The sequence below is a fragment of the Syngnathus floridae genome, chromosome 5 (genome assembly GCF_059516105.1).
Source record: "Syngnathus floridae isolate MCC-2025c chromosome 5, RoL_Sflo_1.0, whole genome shotgun sequence".
Lineage (NCBI taxonomy): Eukaryota > Metazoa > Chordata > Actinopteri > Syngnathiformes > Syngnathidae > Syngnathus > Syngnathus floridae.
Window position 1 is genome coordinate 11,254,086 of NC_142417.1, and position 17,427 is coordinate 11,271,512.

General features: G+C 41.5%; 1 protein-coding gene and 1 long non-coding RNA gene across 6 annotated transcripts in view; one reads left to right on the forward strand and one right to left on the reverse strand.

Moving 5' to 3' along the window:
* Positions 1 to 669: 669 nt before the first annotated feature.
* The window catches only part of hmcn2 (hemicentin 2), a 39,663-nt gene continuing 22,905 nt past the window's right edge, over positions 670 to 17,427 (reverse strand). The window contains exons 39-81 of one of the 2 annotated variants that reach the window (XM_088375783.1): positions 16,673 to 16,786; positions 16,296 to 16,492; positions 16,101 to 16,182; positions 15,884 to 16,015; positions 15,675 to 15,818; positions 15,399 to 15,558; positions 14,850 to 14,974; positions 14,589 to 14,772; positions 14,408 to 14,505; positions 14,011 to 14,289; positions 13,729 to 13,919; positions 13,222 to 13,303; positions 12,953 to 13,089; positions 12,711 to 12,852; positions 12,493 to 12,637; positions 11,902 to 12,029; positions 11,668 to 11,824; positions 11,470 to 11,591; positions 11,221 to 11,385; positions 10,590 to 10,697; positions 9,819 to 9,953; positions 9,605 to 9,739; positions 9,231 to 9,500; positions 8,702 to 8,892; positions 8,416 to 8,629; positions 7,818 to 7,952; positions 7,549 to 7,739; positions 6,771 to 6,852; positions 6,348 to 6,518; positions 5,806 to 5,958; positions 5,550 to 5,687; positions 5,238 to 5,359; positions 4,918 to 5,158; positions 4,762 to 4,821; positions 4,541 to 4,660; positions 4,327 to 4,461; positions 4,135 to 4,254; positions 3,913 to 4,038; positions 3,095 to 3,223; positions 2,729 to 3,022; positions 2,159 to 2,278; positions 1,952 to 2,078; positions 670 to 1,863 (exon numbers count right to left, since the gene is read on the reverse strand). In XM_088375783.1, coding sequence (XP_088231909.1) covers positions 1,485 to 1,863; positions 1,952 to 2,078; positions 2,159 to 2,278; positions 2,729 to 3,022; positions 3,095 to 3,223; positions 3,913 to 4,038; positions 4,135 to 4,254; positions 4,327 to 4,461; positions 4,541 to 4,660; positions 4,762 to 4,821; positions 4,918 to 5,158; positions 5,238 to 5,359; positions 5,550 to 5,687; positions 5,806 to 5,958; positions 6,348 to 6,518; positions 6,771 to 6,852; positions 7,549 to 7,739; positions 7,818 to 7,952; positions 8,416 to 8,629; positions 8,702 to 8,892; positions 9,231 to 9,500; positions 9,605 to 9,739; positions 9,819 to 9,953; positions 10,590 to 10,697; positions 11,221 to 11,385; positions 11,470 to 11,591; positions 11,668 to 11,824; positions 11,902 to 12,029; positions 12,493 to 12,637; positions 12,711 to 12,852; positions 12,953 to 13,089; positions 13,222 to 13,303; positions 13,729 to 13,919; positions 14,011 to 14,289; positions 14,408 to 14,505; positions 14,589 to 14,772; positions 14,850 to 14,974; positions 15,399 to 15,558; positions 15,675 to 15,818; positions 15,884 to 16,015; positions 16,101 to 16,182; positions 16,296 to 16,492; positions 16,673 to 16,786 — 6,680 coding nt within the window. In that variant the 3' untranslated portion in view covers positions 670 to 1,484. Of the gene's footprint in view, positions 1,864 to 1,951; positions 2,079 to 2,158; positions 2,279 to 2,728; positions 3,023 to 3,094; positions 3,224 to 3,912; positions 4,039 to 4,134; positions 4,255 to 4,326; positions 4,462 to 4,540; positions 4,661 to 4,761; positions 4,822 to 4,917; positions 5,159 to 5,237; positions 5,360 to 5,549; positions 5,688 to 5,805; positions 5,959 to 6,347; positions 6,519 to 6,770; positions 6,853 to 7,548; positions 7,740 to 7,817; positions 7,953 to 8,415; positions 8,630 to 8,701; positions 8,893 to 9,230; positions 9,501 to 9,604; positions 9,740 to 9,818; positions 9,954 to 10,589; positions 10,698 to 11,220; positions 11,592 to 11,667; positions 11,825 to 11,901; positions 12,030 to 12,492; positions 12,638 to 12,710; positions 12,853 to 12,952; positions 13,090 to 13,221; positions 13,304 to 13,728; positions 13,920 to 14,010; positions 14,290 to 14,407; positions 14,506 to 14,588; positions 14,773 to 14,849; positions 14,975 to 15,398; positions 15,559 to 15,674; positions 15,819 to 15,883; positions 16,016 to 16,100; positions 16,183 to 16,295; positions 16,493 to 16,672; positions 16,787 to 17,427 lie in introns of both variants that reach the window. The other variant, XM_088375782.1, reaches the window with a different exon arrangement.
* LOC148398141 (uncharacterized) lies at positions 7,397 to 16,919 on the forward strand. Of its 4 annotated transcripts, none has more exons than XR_015858556.1 (9): positions 7,397 to 7,519; positions 8,875 to 8,951; positions 9,399 to 9,516; positions 9,660 to 12,867; positions 12,981 to 13,105; positions 13,789 to 13,886; positions 14,050 to 14,216; positions 16,317 to 16,482; positions 16,664 to 16,919. It is a non-coding gene; the product is annotated as an uncharacterized LOC148398141 (long non-coding RNA). The 4 variants fall into 4 exon arrangements; XR_015858555.1 differs by having other exon boundaries at positions 7,404 to 7,519; positions 7,602 to 8,951; XR_015858553.1 differs by lacking the exons at positions 7,397 to 7,519; positions 8,875 to 8,951 and having other exon boundaries at positions 8,958 to 9,516; positions 9,660 to 9,750; positions 9,822 to 12,867.

Here is a 17,427-nt window from a genome sequence, read left to right on the forward strand (position 1 = left end):
TTTAATTCAAATTCATTGTGTTGGTGTATAATGGTAAATTCATAAAGTTGCATTCATTGTTGAAATAGTTTAAGATGTAGATGGTTTAATAGTCTATAATAAACACAAGCATTCCACCATATGTTTTACCTTATTAAGCTCCTGTGCGTACAAAAGTCTCTTGGAGACCAGGTTTTCATGGAAATAGTTGTCTCCTTATTGCTTTTCCAGATATTAGTCGTTGACCTGGATATGAGTGCTGTCTGAGTTTGACGTCATTCGTATCTCCACTCTGCTTTCATTAGTAGCCAGCACAAGCAGGAGCACCTTGGTGCCGGGACTCTGTTCTCCATTCCTTAATACAAACCTAATTCTTGTCTGGATGCCTCAGCACTTCATCTGTAACAAACACATTATTTACTGATGATGAAAGGCATTTTTCCACATTGACTTTTTGTCTTAGAAACAGATGTCAGTGGTATTGTTTAAAGTTATAGTGGATTGTTCAAAGTGTTAATGGATCACGTCTTATTTCAAATGTCTATGTTAAAACAGGTATTTGCTGTCATCACCCCCCCAACATCCGTATAGTGCTGATGATCCGTTTTTTTACTCATAAAAATGGTGGCACAGGAACAAAATAAAGTTTTTTTAAAAAAAAGTATTTTTTATTTCTGCAAATACTGTACTCAACACACATACAATTTACAGTGAAAGTGGGTTAACACAGTTTGAGTAGGGTCAACAGTATAAGTAACAGTATAATCTCTTTTTTCGCTGGCTAACATGGGTTGCAAATGACCCTTTTCCTCTTCTTTTACGCCAACAAATCCCATATCAGCATTGTGTATAATGGTCATGTAAGCATGGAAGACATTTGGAGCTGCACCAATCAACAGAATGAATGTAGTCAATAACTGTAAAAAAATGTATTAATTTTAGCACCATTTGAGTAACAGCCTCAAGAAAGTCTACTCAGATACATTCAAAAAGGCACTTTTAAACATATTTACATTCAAATGCAGAGTACAAAAAAGCTGCCTAGATGCAACACAGTTGCACACGCTCCACTGGTTTGTGACTTTAAACAAGTGGCTCAAGCAGTCAGAATTTTTTTAAATTGTAGAATGAGCAATCACTAATATTAATATTATTTATTGTCATTAATGATGAAAATCTAAAACGGATCAAGCTACTTTCCTCTTGCATTTTCATTTATTTGCCCTAATTAGGCATAATCAGAAGCACTACCACCAGACATTGAATCATGTACCAGAAGACCCAAGCTTGGAAGTTTTGGATCATGTTTTTACTGAAGCAATTAATGCATTTCTTTCCATTTTTGGGGCGACAGATTCAGCCAGTCGTATCGGCCATGAGAATGCAATGTTAAGTTCTTTCACCATGTTTCAGTCCTAAGTTTCCACAGGATGTATCAATCACATGATGCATCCGAGACTCAGGTTTCTGGAGATTTGCCTTAAAAGTATCTAGAGTGAAGCAGCTCAGTAGGGAAATGCCGAGATGGAAATGTAGATGATGAAGATACTCTGGTAGGTCACACGGCCTTGCTGTGCAATGGTGGTGGCCTGCACTTTGAGACGTACGAGTTCTGGGCTGTCAAGAAGCCGCCGTGTGTAGATGATCCCCCGCCCTGTGTCGTCCCTGATGCCAAATGCTTGTCCCAATAGACCCGTCTCAGATTCTTGCTCTAATATGATAAAAGATGTGCGTTCTTGCAGGATGCCTGACTCCGAGAACGCGGACAGCCGCACTACGTTGTGATTGGCTGGTATGCCAGAGGGAAGCGTGAGGAGCTTGTACTGCAGGAGCAGAGGAGAGCCTCCGGTGGCGCAGTCCAGAGAGCACGGCTTGTAGCATGTCCTTTTAAAGAGTCAAGAAAGGGAAGCACATGTTGAGACATTTGAATGCTTTTGAAATGCAATCTCTATTATACACACTCATGTATTACCCCGGGCTTCTTCCCCGCTGGTAGGATGCAGGACAGGGAGTGTCCAGGCACTGGTATCCTCCTCTGGTGTTAAAACACATCTGATTGTGGCCACATTGAATGCCTTGCTCTAAACATTCGTCAGTGTCTAGAGTGGGGAAGAAAGTCCACTTGTTGTAATTGTAGAAGAGATGAAGGTGATATCATCACAAACGGATTTTCTGGTACCTTTACAATTCCTGCCATTGGATAGCAGCTGGTAGCCTGGAGGACACAGACACTGGAAACTGCCAATGGTGTTTCGACATTCATGTTGGCAGGGCTTCCTGAGCAGACATTCATCCACATCTACACAAATGGCAATGCAGGATAGTGAGTAGTGTGTGAAGTTGTAAACTTTATCCAAGGGTAATTGTGAAAATGAATTTTTGGGACGACATATTGTCCCAGAAACTATCATGATAAACAATAGTAATACTTTTTTGCCCCTGAAATATACTGATGTCAAAAATAAAAATACAGTACATCCTATTTGTGCAATTATCTCTGAAGAATACATTTGAATTGAAATGCAGAACACAAACATTATGAATTAATTTATTTTGACTTTTATCATACTATAGTTCAAAAATCGTTAGGCATTCAAGCCCAGATAGTATAGTTCTGTAAGAAATGGCCAGATCGAGACCTGCTTTGGACCACAATATGATGTGACTGGTTCTGGGTCCCTGGCTGAACACTGCACAAAACCGCCATCAAACTAGTCAAGGTTAAAGGCAGCCTTTGCTGCAAGCTTACCAACACATTTGCCATCTCTGCTGGTATATCCTAGAGGACAGCTCTGCCTGGTAATACGAGACACCCCGTGAGAACGGGACAAAATTGGCCTGCCAAGGGATGACACCAGCTGCGGCCGAAGTCTCGCTCTGACTCTGGTCCCATTAGTAAAGATCTGTCCTCTCTCTAGCCCTGCACATGAGCGTCCATCCCCAAGCAGCACAGTTCCAGGTGGACACAAGCATCTGAAGCTGCCCGGCACATTGCGGCACTGAAAGACGCACGGGCTTGGCGTCTGCAGGCATTCATCGACGTCTGAATGTATGCAGGAGAGTTATTATTACAAAGGCAAATTTGTGTCTAATCTGAAAGAAATAAACTACCTACCCAGACACGGCAGACCAATTCCTTGAGACCGGTACCCTCTGGGACATATACATCCGTAACCTCCGACTGTGTTCTGACAGATCTGAGAGTAGCGACACATGTGACTTCCATCTTGACACTCGTCAATATCTGGAAGAGAAAAGGTCCATCAACTTTTTAAAAACACAAGTGAGAAAGTGTTAAAACACAGGGTGCCGTTGGGAGTTTTTGGAGCTTTTCCCAAAATTCAACCAAAAATGGCCACCAACAACATTTAACAGTACCTAGAATTATTTTACTGTTAAAAAAAAACTGCGTGAATCATGACAATGTGCTGCATTAATTCTTAGTTACGTTGCGTTGCACACATCGAAAATACTGCCCATGACAGCTACACCCTGCTGAAGTGTAAACACAAGCCAAATCAAGGTTTACGATTCCAAATCTAACATAGCGAGGTGAACTAAGCTGTACCAACTTGTTTGAATTGTGGTTTTGTATTTAGTCTGTTGGTACTCCTTTTGAGTATCTCTCTGTGGAATCTGTGCAAGAAATTATAGCATTCAAGAAAGCTCTTGCTGACTTTATAGAGGCAAACCAATGGCTGCGTGCTGCCGCTAAGCAATGCAGCAGATTTCTTGTGAAACTCTGTTACACAATATAAAATGCAGTGCCAATGGGATCATCCCCATCTTCACCCACTCAAGAAAAAAGTGTTTCAAACATTTCTTGGAGCTTTCAATGATTATCTTACATAATGTAACTCCTGTGGAGTAGGAAACTGGAATGGCTGTGGAAATTCTCATAAACAAATGAAGTGAGAAAGAACAGACACTAACCCATGCACACTCCATTTTCTGCTTTGGTCATGCCAGCTGGGCAGCTGTCGAAACACTGGTACCCTCCGTCAGTGTTCTGACACTGCTGGTGAGCTGGGCACACATTCCTCATGCACTCATTGATGTCTGGAAAAAGGGGTTCGTCACTTCATCATTCAAATCAAACACTAGTCTGCAGTAGACGTGGTATAAAAGGACCAATTTTGTGTTTAAATGGCTGACCGATGCATTGGTGTCCTGACAGCTGATACCCAGGGTGGCAGATGCAGCGGTAGGATCCCAAAGTGTTGAGACACTGATGCTGACACGGCGATATGGTAGACTCTCGACACTCGTCCACATCTAAAACACAGAATTACGTGGCTATCTATTGGCTGGTGACCACTTGGTGCACATGGTAAAATGGTGACTTGCCTTCGCAGCTGTTTCCTTTAATGCTGGGCATAAATCCTGCTCCACACTTGGCTTGGCAGCGATAAGTGCCCATTGTGTTGATACATTGCTGGTTGTAGTGGCACATATGTGAGCCTTGGGCACACTCGTCAATATCTGTCAGGTTCAGGTGATGAATAAGAGATTTCGCATGGATTATACAAATTACAACCCTTCGATGCAGTTGGTATTTCACCTTGGCATGTGTTGGTTTCCGTAGAGATGGTAAAGCCAGAAGGGCAGACGCAAGAAAACCCTCCCATGATGTTGTTACACGAGTGAGAGCAGGGAGACTGAAGCGCACATTCGTCTTCATCTAATCGTAACCACACATTGAATTACAATAATAAAATGGCACAATGACATATATTTAAAGTTAAACACTGCCAAACCATGAATGAGACAGAGGCCACCTACCAGCACAGTATGAGGTTGTGTCGAGGACAAAGCCTTTCGGGCAACTGTCTTCATGACCATCTGCAAACAGAACCATTGACTGTGACATCTTTGTTTTTAAATATTTTCAAATATTTTTTTTATTTGTATAATTTTCTCCAAATAATTTCCTCTGACCTGGTATGAGAAGGCGTGAAGTAAAGTGGAAGTCCAGTGTAAGAGTAAGCATATTGTAGACACTATTCATTCCGGAAACCTTCAACAGTTGGAGCAGAGGGCCCTGACGGGTCTCCTCGCCCTCGTAGATAATAGTGTGGTTGCACCGCAGCACCATGGGGGTACTTCCCCTCTGGTGGGTCTGTGATGACCATGAGTACATCTGCCCTTGGCCCGTCTGCACATAGGACTCATCAAACTCCTAGAGTACATAAAATCGATCATAAAAATCAAGAAAACTGCTGAAACTCCTCAGACAACAAGGACTTTTGTGAACACACCTGGAGACTGACATGTGAGGTTGTTAATGATGGTGGTACAAATCCATTGATTACAATGTCAATCAGTAAAACTCCCTCAGAATCCAGTCCTCTAGCCACATGGAGGACACGAAGGACTTCGCCTGGTTGAAAGATTTTGAAACTATAATATCATCAAAGGATATTTTGCACATTCATTGAGAAACTTTAGCCTTCAAAGACATTAGTCAGTCACGCCATCTTGTGGTTGTTTTGTGAACATCATGACGTAGAACTCATTATTTTCCTGTTTGTATGATGGTTGATGATGATTATGTAAAATCAAGAACAAACCTGTTTCAAATTCCAGTTGAGACTCCTGCTTGAATTGGCCATGTGTGAAGGAGAAGCCATTCCTCGTGGTCTCTCGCTGAAGCACAGTGGTCCAGTAGATGGGTGCAAAAACAGATACCAGCACCCGCAGCAAGGGACCTACCACATCATCATCATCAATAAACAGACAGAGTACAATGTACACTATATGATACTAGGATCAAGGTGGCACACAAAATGAAGAAAGCCAAAAGTAGAATTTGTTGTGACCACTAACCAACGCTTGGAGGAATGTTGTCAAGACGGGCCTGGAGAGTGCTGCTGCCTTCTTCTTCATTATCTGTGATGTTGGCCTCTAGGAAGGACACTCCAAATTCTCTCTCGTTGACCATGCCTATTAGACTTCCTCTGGTCCTGCGAGGGGCTTCACCTTTCATTAGAAAAAAAAAACCCATTACCAAAGCATAATATATGTGTGGATAATGCTTGGGTGAGAAAAAAAATGGGGCTTGAAATAACTCCACAAATGAATGTCATGGTCATTGTCACATTTGCATGATAAGGGTAAGATGTAACGTGACTTCTCTTATGCCTTCCTCATGCATCATTACAGACCGTTTGAAGTGTGTAGAAGTATTCCCTAATAAGATTTTTTAAAAATATGAACAAATTAAAAGTTGACCGGCCCTTCTAAATCAATGTCTTTGATAGCTCCACTGCAGAAAAATATTTGTTCATTTATGGATTGTTTTTTTTACATAATATTTCATTGTGTACCTACTTTACAAATAAAAGATACATGTAGAATTTTAGTTAAACCTGGACAAAGGCCGGCTTGACATTTCCTGGAGTCAATACTTGGCCCGCTGCATGTTCGTCCACCATTAGCTGGTTCTGGGTTGTTGCAAAGTCGACTGCGCTCTTGGGAGCCTTGACCGCAGATGCTACTACAAGGACCCCAGTCTTGCCAGTTGGAGTAGCCTCCATTAACTAAGACATAGAGACAAATTTATTGTGTCCATGAGCAGATATTTGTCACAACCAAAATAATTTGTGATGTGGTCACAAACATAAATTATACAAATGATCAAGGAAGAGAAAAAGACAGTTTCAGTAACAAAGTATGTGAAGGTTGGCGGAAAGGAGTTATGAACTTTGTTAGGGAAGCAAAGCACGGTATTTCGTCCAAGTAATGTCCATTCATTAAACAAAGTTAAATTACAAACAAAACGGAAGACTCACTCTGAACCTTGAGAGTAATGGTCCGTTCAGCTGACCCTGCTTCACTCTCAGCCACACATTCATAATCCCCTTCATCTGCAGCCTGTAGATTAAAATGACAAACATCTATTGTTTGATATGATTGGAACTATATTTACAAAAAAAGTTGGCTCTCATAAAAACAAAGCATGAGGACAATACATCTATGACACGTCTTCTGATCAGGGCCATGGGTGCTCTTCTTGAGCCTACGCCATTTGACAGAATGAGAGACTATGTAAACTCTGGACAGATTACAAATTAATTAAAGATGACATAAGGGGGGCAAATAAATTCAATATGTGGATAAAGACAAAACATGAGAACACAGTTGAGAGTTAGCCAGTTGAGAGTGTATGTAACTAGCAAAATATTGTTAGGGCCAGGTAGAAGAATATCAGATTGCACCGTGGGAAGAACAGTCATCTGTCTGTGAGAATCTCAGCTTCACGCGATGCAATTACAGCAGCAGTTAGGCACATAACAAGGTTAGAGGCTAAGCAAAGCAGGCCAGAGTATGGGAACATCCAGTTCCCTGTCGACCTCCTCCCTCTGTTAATAATGCAGTTAGTTTCTAACTAAAGTGCCTCCAATCTGATTGTGGTGGAAGCAGGACACTCAGTCAGCCACACAGATGAAGCCCTGATTGGATGAATGTGCCTCCTTTGAGAAAAACTTTTTCTCAAGTTTGCTTATGGAAACTTTATGATTCAAATTTGACTAACTTGCAGGTAATACATTGTGTGAACTTTGTACTTACAGTGATGCTGTAAATGATCAATGATCCATTGTGAAGTGCCTGCATGCGTACAGAGCGGTGCAGGGGTTTTCCGTTCCGGAGCCAGCGGAGAACTGGGTTGGGGTCTCCTTGGACTGGACAGTCGAGCATAGCAGAACCACCTTGAGTGACTGTTTGAAACGTGTGGGCTTCACCCTTCAGAACAGGAGGCTCTAAGAAAAGCATACAGGAGTATGTTGAAGTGGTAACTGTTGCCCGGGCATAGCATTCACTTATCAGTCAAAGTTTACCTCTGATGCGGACAAAGGAGAGCGCTCGGATGGAGCCCACGCTGTTTTCCGCGATACACACATAAGTTCCAGCATCACTCATGGTAACGTTATCGATTATGATGGTGTTCCTGCCAGCTTCATCTACAGTCGCCCCTACAAAACGCGATTGATAAAAAATCATTTAGAAACACGGTCAGTGGTAAAGATCTTGGCTGGAAGAATAAACAGTGTTTCATTGCCCAAATCTTCTCATTTCAGCCTCTCAAAAGTAAAAAAAAAGCAGACAGATTTATCTTTTCTGATGTAGTATTTGTGATGACCATCAATCTTTCTTGCATTAAATTGCTGAAATGTTGTTTTATTCACTAAATAATACCAAACAAAAATGATTGGTTAATAAACAGTAATCGGGGAAAATATTTTTAATACACTTTAATGCAAATCAAATCGTATCCGTTTATTCGACTAATCGGTCAAATAATCGATAGACTAATGGATTCTGAAACTAAATGACAGTGACACGATAGAGACTATTAATGTACATTTGAAAATATGTGCTGTGGTCTTCTGCTAGTAATGGGAGCTCTACAACGATGCCTTTTTAGGTAAATGATACCTGGGTAAGGTTTATTGTTGACAGTCCAGGAGATGACAGGAGAAGGTGTTCCTTGTGCATGACAAGATAAGGCCAGATCCTGCCCTTTATTTAAGGTAACATCACCAGGTAGCTCTTTAAAGGCAGGTCGCATATTGACGGACAAGTGAATATCCTGTTTTGTGGATCCTGCCTCATTGGTGGCTACACATGTGAAAAGTCCAGCATCTCCTGGCTATGTAAGAAAAAGCAAACTTATTAATAGATCCAGACTAGGCGGACACGCTGCTAATGTTCTCACGCTCACCTCAGCCCTCTCGATAATCAGCTCTCCAGATCGCAGGACGGTAAATTTGCCCGGACGTTTGAGCAAAACTTCACCATCCTTTTCCCATGATACTTTGGGATCTGGTGAACCTTGAGCAGCACAAGGTAGCAAGGCCTGAAATCCTTGAATGACTGACATCTCTGTTTGACCAGGAAGAATCATCGGGGGAACTGAAACACAACAACAGGATGACTACGATATACTGTAAAGCCTGCTTTCCAATACTTTGGTATACGCTGTCATTCCCAACACTATCCAATCTTTCATCTGATCACATCAGACTTTTAGTGTTAGAAAAAAAGAACATAAATTTACCTCTTATATCTCATTAACCCACAAATGTGTTTGAATTGCTCTCTTACCATATTGACACCCAACTATTTCTTTAGGGTCCATGCAAAAATCTCAGTATACCTTTCCAAACTTAAATCACTTCATCTATTCTTGGAGCTTTGATGCCTTTTTAATCAACATACACAAAGCAGTGTAATTTCCCAAGTTGACTCACTTTGAATCACCAGTCTGATGTCTTGACTGATTCTGCCAGCAAGATTTTTGGCAGTACACGTGTACGTCCCAGCATCACTGCGCTGGGTAGATGTGATCACCAGTGTACCGTTTGCATATATATGAATATGAGCACTGTCAACTAAAGGTCTCCTGTCTTTGTGCCAAGTAACGTCCGGTTGGGGTTGGCCATCAGCCGCACACTCCAAACTGACAGGTTGGCCCAGCACAGCAATGTATTCCACATGGGGCACGCTCAGCACTGGTGGAACTGAGGGCACACAGGGGTAAGACCATATGTTAGTATTATCATGTCATACAATTTGAATGCAAGTGGCAGGCATGTCTTGCTTATTTTTTGCAAGCAAAGTATACCTTGAAGCACAAGTTTAGTTCTTCCCACAGCAACGCCAGCTTCATTTTTTGCTAGGCATTGGTACATTCCTGCATCACCAAGAGTAACACGAGCAAACTTGAGGGCGCCATTTGAGAGCACAGCTAGCCTGTGACCTGTAAAACAAGTCAAAGTTATGTTTAGAACCAACATGTCCTTTGCCCTTTCGTAGCATTCATGATGTGCTTTTGTTACCAGCTGCTATGGGAACACCCTCTCTTTGCCAGGTAATGGACGGCCTAGGAAATCCTTGAACCTCACAGGGTAAGATGGTCCCATGATGTAACACCACTTGGACTTCCTCTGGCATGGGTCTGATTTCTGGGGACTCTGTCGGATCAAGGTAAAGTGAAATTATTTAACTAGGGCCAGGCAACGATCGTCAAGATTAATCGCATGAGGTCTTTGTGATTAAACACAATTAATCGCAATATACGCATATTCCCCCAAAATTTAAATGTAGTGTAGAGCACACTTTTTATTTTAATGTATTGTCATATAAATAAAAATGCCATAATATTTGCAGGGCTAACGCTTGTAACATTTTCATACACTAGCTGTTTAATTTAATATTCACTATGAATCTCAATTTAAAGCATGTAATCAAAGCAAACCAAAGCTTTATGTTTTAGGAACATTTTCTATTGAAAAATATATAATAATTATAATAATAATAATAATGCCAACACAATTATGACATTATTGTATTATATCTGATCGCCAGACTGCCACTATATTTAGTTTTCTGGTTCCAGTGAGTGCTGGAGCTGGAAGCAACAGATTTTCATAATAAATAATATGAACAGTGTTAATGCGTGATAAAATAATTGTTGCCATTAATAGATTAGTAAATTACTGTGAAAATAATTTATTAACTTGCCCAGCCCTAGTTTCAACTTGCGATATGCTTTTTTAAATAAAATACAGTCATGTCGTATACCTTGATGCTAGCAAATGGAAACAAACCTTGCACCGTAAGTGAAATGTGTTTGTGAGCCACTCCAGCTGCATTGCGAGCTGAGCATGTGTACCTGCCGGCATGGCTTGGTAACACAGAAGTTATCTCCAACACCCCTGCAGAAAATATAGCATATGCAGTTGTCACATATAAACATATAATTTTGATACGACAGACTTTTAATCAGTTTCACCAGTGCAGTGGTTACTGGCAACACACACAAAGTTTCCACAGGTCCACACAGAAGCAAAGTTTTAGAATTACTAATTTATGTCAACCATGGGAGAAACAGTGGAGGAAACAACGGCATGAGACCTCCAATTAGAAGAAGCATAACACCCCTGGCCTCACAGTCAATCTTTGCTTACCTTGCAGACTACAAAAGTGAACTTCTGCATCAGGGTCTGCCTAAATATGTCCACTTTTTATACTTGAGGAACCACCCTAACCCTAACATCCAACTTTTCCAAAGATTTATTTATATGTCTTTTCAGAAGTTCACCTAACTTACTTATTAATATTTTTTCTTTTTCTTTTAACTCAGGTTAAAAATTGATCTGAAAATGAACAATAAAATGGATGTGTTTTCTACTCTGTGTTTTGTGATAATCCCTAAAAGACAAGTATTTGGTATTTTACCAGTAGGTAGGACGCGGTAACTTCCTCCTCTAGATCCCAGCTTGGCTCCACCTTTTGTCCAGGAGACGATTGGCTGAGGTTGGCCTTTAACTTGACAAGGCAACTCCACAGGAGACATTTTCACAGCTGTGACTGTTGTGACATCGTCTTCAATAGACGGTGGGACTACAAGATCAAACACCAAAAACACATTTCTTGAATTTAGACATTTAAAGTGGCTGTGTACCTGGACTACCTTAAAATTCATACCTTGGAGGATGACCTCAATAACCCTGCGCTCCTCTCCAACATCATTCACAGCTGTGCACTCAAAGTAACCTTCATCCTCATTGGACGGCGATAAAAGTACCAGTGACCCAGAAGATAATAACCTTTAAAAATAATACAATTAAGTATTTTCTTATGATTTCAATATCACTCGTGTGATACACAAAACGGTGTATTTACCTGTATGCATTAGACTGATGGCTACTATCAAGAGGGGAGCCATTCCTTTTCCAGGAGACTTTAGGAGGAGGTATGCCTGTTGTCTCACAGCTCAGGACAGCTCTGATGCCTGTGGTTACTGTTGTGTTGAATGGGCCAGGACTGATTGAAGGACCCACTAATGGAACACAGAGCAGATCCAACATGTTGACCACAATCACATTGATTTATAATTTACAGTTTTGCTCTGTTTACCAAACACTCTGAGATCGATTCCCCGGTGGTCCGAGCCTGCCTGGTTTGATACCGTGCAATGGTAGCGGCCAGCATCACTTAGCTGAACCCCGTGCACACGTAAGGAGCCTTCTGGTAGTATGGTGTACCTGAAATATTTCACATGCTGATTCATTTTCATAAAATACATCCAATGGGATTCTGATGCTCTCCATGAATTCATTTAGTGACAAAGACAAATCGGTTGGTTGATTTAATACACGCTGTGATTGCAACTCAATATTAGTATGAATATAAATTCTTGAAAACGTGTGAATTGTATTGTTGATTGAAAAGGCTTCTAAAAATGTTTTTCATTTGTGCTGCAAATTGAAATTCATAAATGTGCTTCAAATTAAATTAATCCATCAAAATTGGCAGTCTGACTGACTTTGCTTTTTAGGTACTGAACATTAGATGTCATCTCTTAAAGAATCACTTGGAGGAAGTACATTACATGGTTTATTAGAAGAATGAATTTCACCTGAACTGATGTGGAACACGCTTAAAAAAATGTCTGTGAAATTGGAAAATGTGCCCTTTTAACCACGTTAAAAGAAAATAAAGACCTACTTGTTGTTATCGTGGGTTATGGGGAAGCCATCTTTTCTCCACATAATTGTCGGAGATGTGCCATCTTCAACTTCACAAGGCAAAATTGCATCCTGGCCTATATGAGCTGTCACCACTGCGGTGCTCTCCTTAATTACTGGTGGCACTGAGAGGCAGACGTATGATTAGAGTCAACATCTCAAAGCAGTTTTAACCATGTCTGTTAAAAAACAAATTACAGAGAATCTCCACAATGAAGAAGAGACTGGTGCTTCCTGCCATGTTGGTAACCACACAACTGTACTGGCCACTGTCCTCTGGTCTGACGTCCTGTATTTCAAGGTACTGGCCTCCTGCAAGCCGCTGAATGCGGCCACCCAGCTAATTGGACAGAAGGTTGGCAGCAAAATAGACAATTTATGCGAGTTACAGATGTTCTTTGACTTCATTAGCTGTTTGTGAAAGTTTTCACATCCTGTACCTGCATCTGGACCTCATCCTTGTACCAGTCAATATCAGGAGGGGGGTCACTGTCAGCCAGGCACTCCAGGGTCAAATGTCCATTAACTGGCACTGACAATGTTCTAACATCTTCAGAGCCAAGAAGGGTCGGTGGGACTGAAGTACGAACAAGGTTTGTATAATCACATACTAATTCTTACGGCATCGGTTTGTGTCGTTGAAAGAATGTTCGACTGACTACACACAATTTACACTGTGCTCCTTAGAAATAGATTTTTTTTCTCTTACCTTGTACTCGAACCCAATAGTTTCTTCCATCCTCTCCAGCTGGGCTGCTGGCCAAGCAGGTGTACAGACCTGCATCCTCAACCTTGAAGAAGACACATGCGACGTGTCATGTTGACATTTTGACAGTCTCAGATTTATATTCAATGCTTTTTTGTTTGTTTATAGTGTATTGTACTGGAAAGAAATCCGATGCATCATACTACATTGTCTACAACGAGTGATGAGATTGATTTGATTTTTATCTCTTCCAGTGTGTGATCAATTCTAGCAAACAATTGAATTCAGCTCTCAACTCTTTTTAATTGCAAATACCTGCTGAGCTTTGAGATTTTTTAATCCTCTTTTTAAAACATTTAATTCTCAGAGCCATTCTCTAGCTTTAAACTTAGTAGGTGCAATTATGATACATTTTACATAAAGCTCATAGCTGCAGTACATATTTTGACAACAAAGCATTACACAGCACATACACTGTAGCTTTAGTTGCTGTTAGATGCTGTTATCTACCTGAATTTTGCTGATACTAAGAATGTGTCCATCCTTCTGAATGATGTCGTTTCCTTCCAGCGGACGACCGTCCTTGAGCCAGCTAAGGGTGGGGGGTGGTACTCCCGCTGCAGAGCACTCCAACTCCAGAGGGCTGTTTACTGCAATCGTCAGCTCGAGTGGGTCATCAGATTCGTATATCTTTGGAGGCTCTGGATCAGAATAAAAGTTGTTTTTTCATAAAGTGTTCACACCGGGATAAAAACAAAGTTTCAGTTTTACAATACAGTTGAAGTTTTTTACCAAGAATGGTAAGATTAAAACTCTTTGTGCTGCTTCCAGCTTGGTTGCTAGCAACACAGCTGTAGAGGCCTGCCTCCGAAGGTGCCACATCAGGCAGCTGCAGCCGCGTCTCCTGTCCATCCAACAGCAGGTTCCGATGAAGTGATAGCGGCTGGCCGTCTTTCATCCAAGTCAACGTTGGAGGAGGAACACCACGGGCCTCACAGGTAAGAGTTACTAATGATCCTTGCACAACTGTCACCGGTTCTACAGGTTCCACATGATCCACACCAGGAGGCACTGTAGAACATGTGACACACCTGAATCCAAAATGCTACAAATAATACTGTTTCAAAATTGATGGAAAATAATGCGTTAGTGCGAGTTGCATCGTTTTTATGCATTCAACATCAACTACCTTGGACCTGAACGTCATAGCTAAGTTCAGCAAGACCAGCTCGGCTGCGAGCTATGCATGTGTAAATGCCAGCATCTGACAACTGCACAGGAGAAATCCTAAATGAGACAAAGGGACAGTCAGTATTTCTTTTACCCATAATTTTACAATGTATACACAGAAATCAACAATGAAGACGGACCTAAGTACAGAGTCACCAGAAACTAGGCGTGTATGGGGTGATAAAAGTAGAGGTTGTCCATTTTTGAGCCAGCTGATCTGAGGTGGAGGGTCTCCATCAGCACGACACTCAAGAGTCACAGCACTGTCCTGTATGGCCTGCAACACTTTGGGTTCGGTGGTCTCGCCCAATATGGATGGTCGTACTGTGACCAAAAAAAAAAAGTCAAACAATAACATGTAATTTGATCAAAAAGCACAACAGTTGAATGCTAAAACTGACCAAGGACAAAGAGAGTGTAGATCTTGCTCTCCTGCCCAGCAGGGCTGACAGCCAAACAGGTATATGTTCCAGAATCCTCAGGAGTAAGGCTTAGTAATGTCAATGTGCTGCCATCGGGCGTCACACTGGTAAATAACAAGAACAAAATAGTGGACATGCTATGAACACCAGAACAACATTTTCATCATTATCATCACCTCCCCAAGTCTTTCTCACGGTCAAACATATGGCTGTCTGTTGCTTTAACTTCCATTTAGCATACAAGCTACTGAACATCTGTATGCCAGCTGCTATTAATGTTCCCCATGAATGCACCATAAACAAATCCATTTGTCTCCCTACACATTCATCTTTTCTGTTTATAAACATTAGAGCTAATGATTTTTAGTATAATCCCCAAACCTTTGGGGAATGTCAAAGTTGAATACGTAGTTGTGACTATTGTAAAACAAATCGAGCTACTTTGCAAATACAAATAATCTAGTATGACAATGACCTCATACAATGCATTATTGTTCTGTCAGCAAATATGGACTGGAAACAGCTTACGCAATGTGACGAGTATCAGAACCTTCCAAAGTCAAGCCGTCTTTTAGCCAGCTAAGGTGAGGTATGGGGTTTCCAGTTGCTTTGCACTCGAGTGTTATCTCTTCACCCGTGGGTGCACTAACTTCAGATGGATGATCAGAGTCCAGAATAGTAGGTGACACTACAGAGGAAAAAGACAACTGGTCAACTCAAACAATAGTTTCTTCTTTCTTGGATAACACATTTTAAATGACAATCAACAGTCATTTATTTCAGTTAATAGACATCATTCTTTACCCTGCACTGTGAGAATATAGTCCTTTTGTTCCTGTCCTTCACTGTTCTTGGCAACGCAGGTGTAAGTTCCGGCATGAGACAGAGTAAGAGGCCCCAACTCAAGGCGGTTCCCTCGGATAGACCACTGCCAGTGCAGGCTACTCTCTGGAAACAAATACAATATCATGTTACACTCCTAGAGTATTTATATTTCTTTATCACGGTCTTACCGATAGGTGTTCCATCTTTGAGCCATGTAATGCTTGGAACAGGGACTCCCGAGGCCTCACAGCGAAGTGATACAAGAGAGCCCAGGGTGTAGTTTAGGGCCTCCGAGAGAGGCTCATCGAGGACAGGTGGAACTGTAAATTTATATTTGCACTGTAGTTTAAACACTGTCACCACTCTTGGTTCACTACTGTTGTGCATGACACGCAATATTCTCACCGTAAACTGCGAGTCTGAAGGTTCTGTCTACCTGGCCAGCTACATTGGATACTTTGCAAGTATAGGTGCCACCGTCTGCCATCTGGGAGTAAAGAAATTTCCAAATTATGGATTTCATGTGCGAGCGTAGCGTAGAATGATGGAATGGCTTTGGAATTTGCAAAGTTGTGTTTGAAAGCTTAAAGTTTTCCTGACCTGAACTCCTGTGATCTCCAGTTGGTGGTGATCTGTCTTCAGTCCATTCCCTGGAACTAGTTGGAGTCCATTTTTATACCATGTGACCTCAGGCTCAGGGACACCATGGGCTTCGCATTGCAGGGTTACAGAAGAGCCGAGCTGCGGGGTCACCACATCTGACTCGGCATCAAGACGAGACTTCAGGGTGGGCAGGACTGTTGGTTTGCATTTAGAATGAGAACATGATCTCATTGTGTGATTCATTTCAACTTGTCATGAGTCACTTTTAAGCTACGCATTCTCTGTCACGGCTGTGATAAACAGTTTTTTTTGCTGAGACAATGCTTTGAAATGTAATCATCTGTGTATGACGCTGACGTGTGCAGATGGCTCACCATAAACACTGAGGAGTAGACTCTTCTGGTCCTGGCCAGCTGAATTAGAGGCCGTGCACACGTATTGTCCTGCATCCTCCAGTCTTGCCCGGGGCAGCTGTAGCATCTGGCCACCTATGAAGTATGGATGGCAACATATCAAATTTACTTTTAAAATACTTGCATCGTCTGGACTGCCTGTCCACCCATCAATTTGGAAATGAAACTACAAAATAATTCAACTGTTGTTTAAGTCACTTTCACATCATTGTCATTGTCATTGTCATAATCATGTTTTCCTGAATTACATTGGACAATTGTGTCCTTCAATATAAGCTGCACATTACACTGATATAGTGCTGATGTGGTCCAGGTGGGGGGCAAAGTGGGATGTCCGCTGCATGCACCACCTTTACGGATGCGCACACTAACTGACAAGTGTAATTCAGCGGCTCTGTGAAAACGCTGACTCTGCAAAGGAAGCTCTCATGCTGTCAATAATCAAAGCTGTCTTTGTGGGCGCTTGTGAATGCTTTGCAGCTCACCCACCCAGAGCTCCACCTCACACTGCCATAGTAACAAAATCTATAACAATCTATATTGAATCATCATGCATTAGTTTTTGAACTTTGGGATGTTCTGACACAGGCACAGATGTTCTGTCACAGATATCATACAAAGACACCAGAGAACTGTTTCAAGGTCCATAATAATATCCTTTAAAGAAAAAAAAAGCAAAGGAATAACAAAGACTATAACAGCATACTGTATTAAAA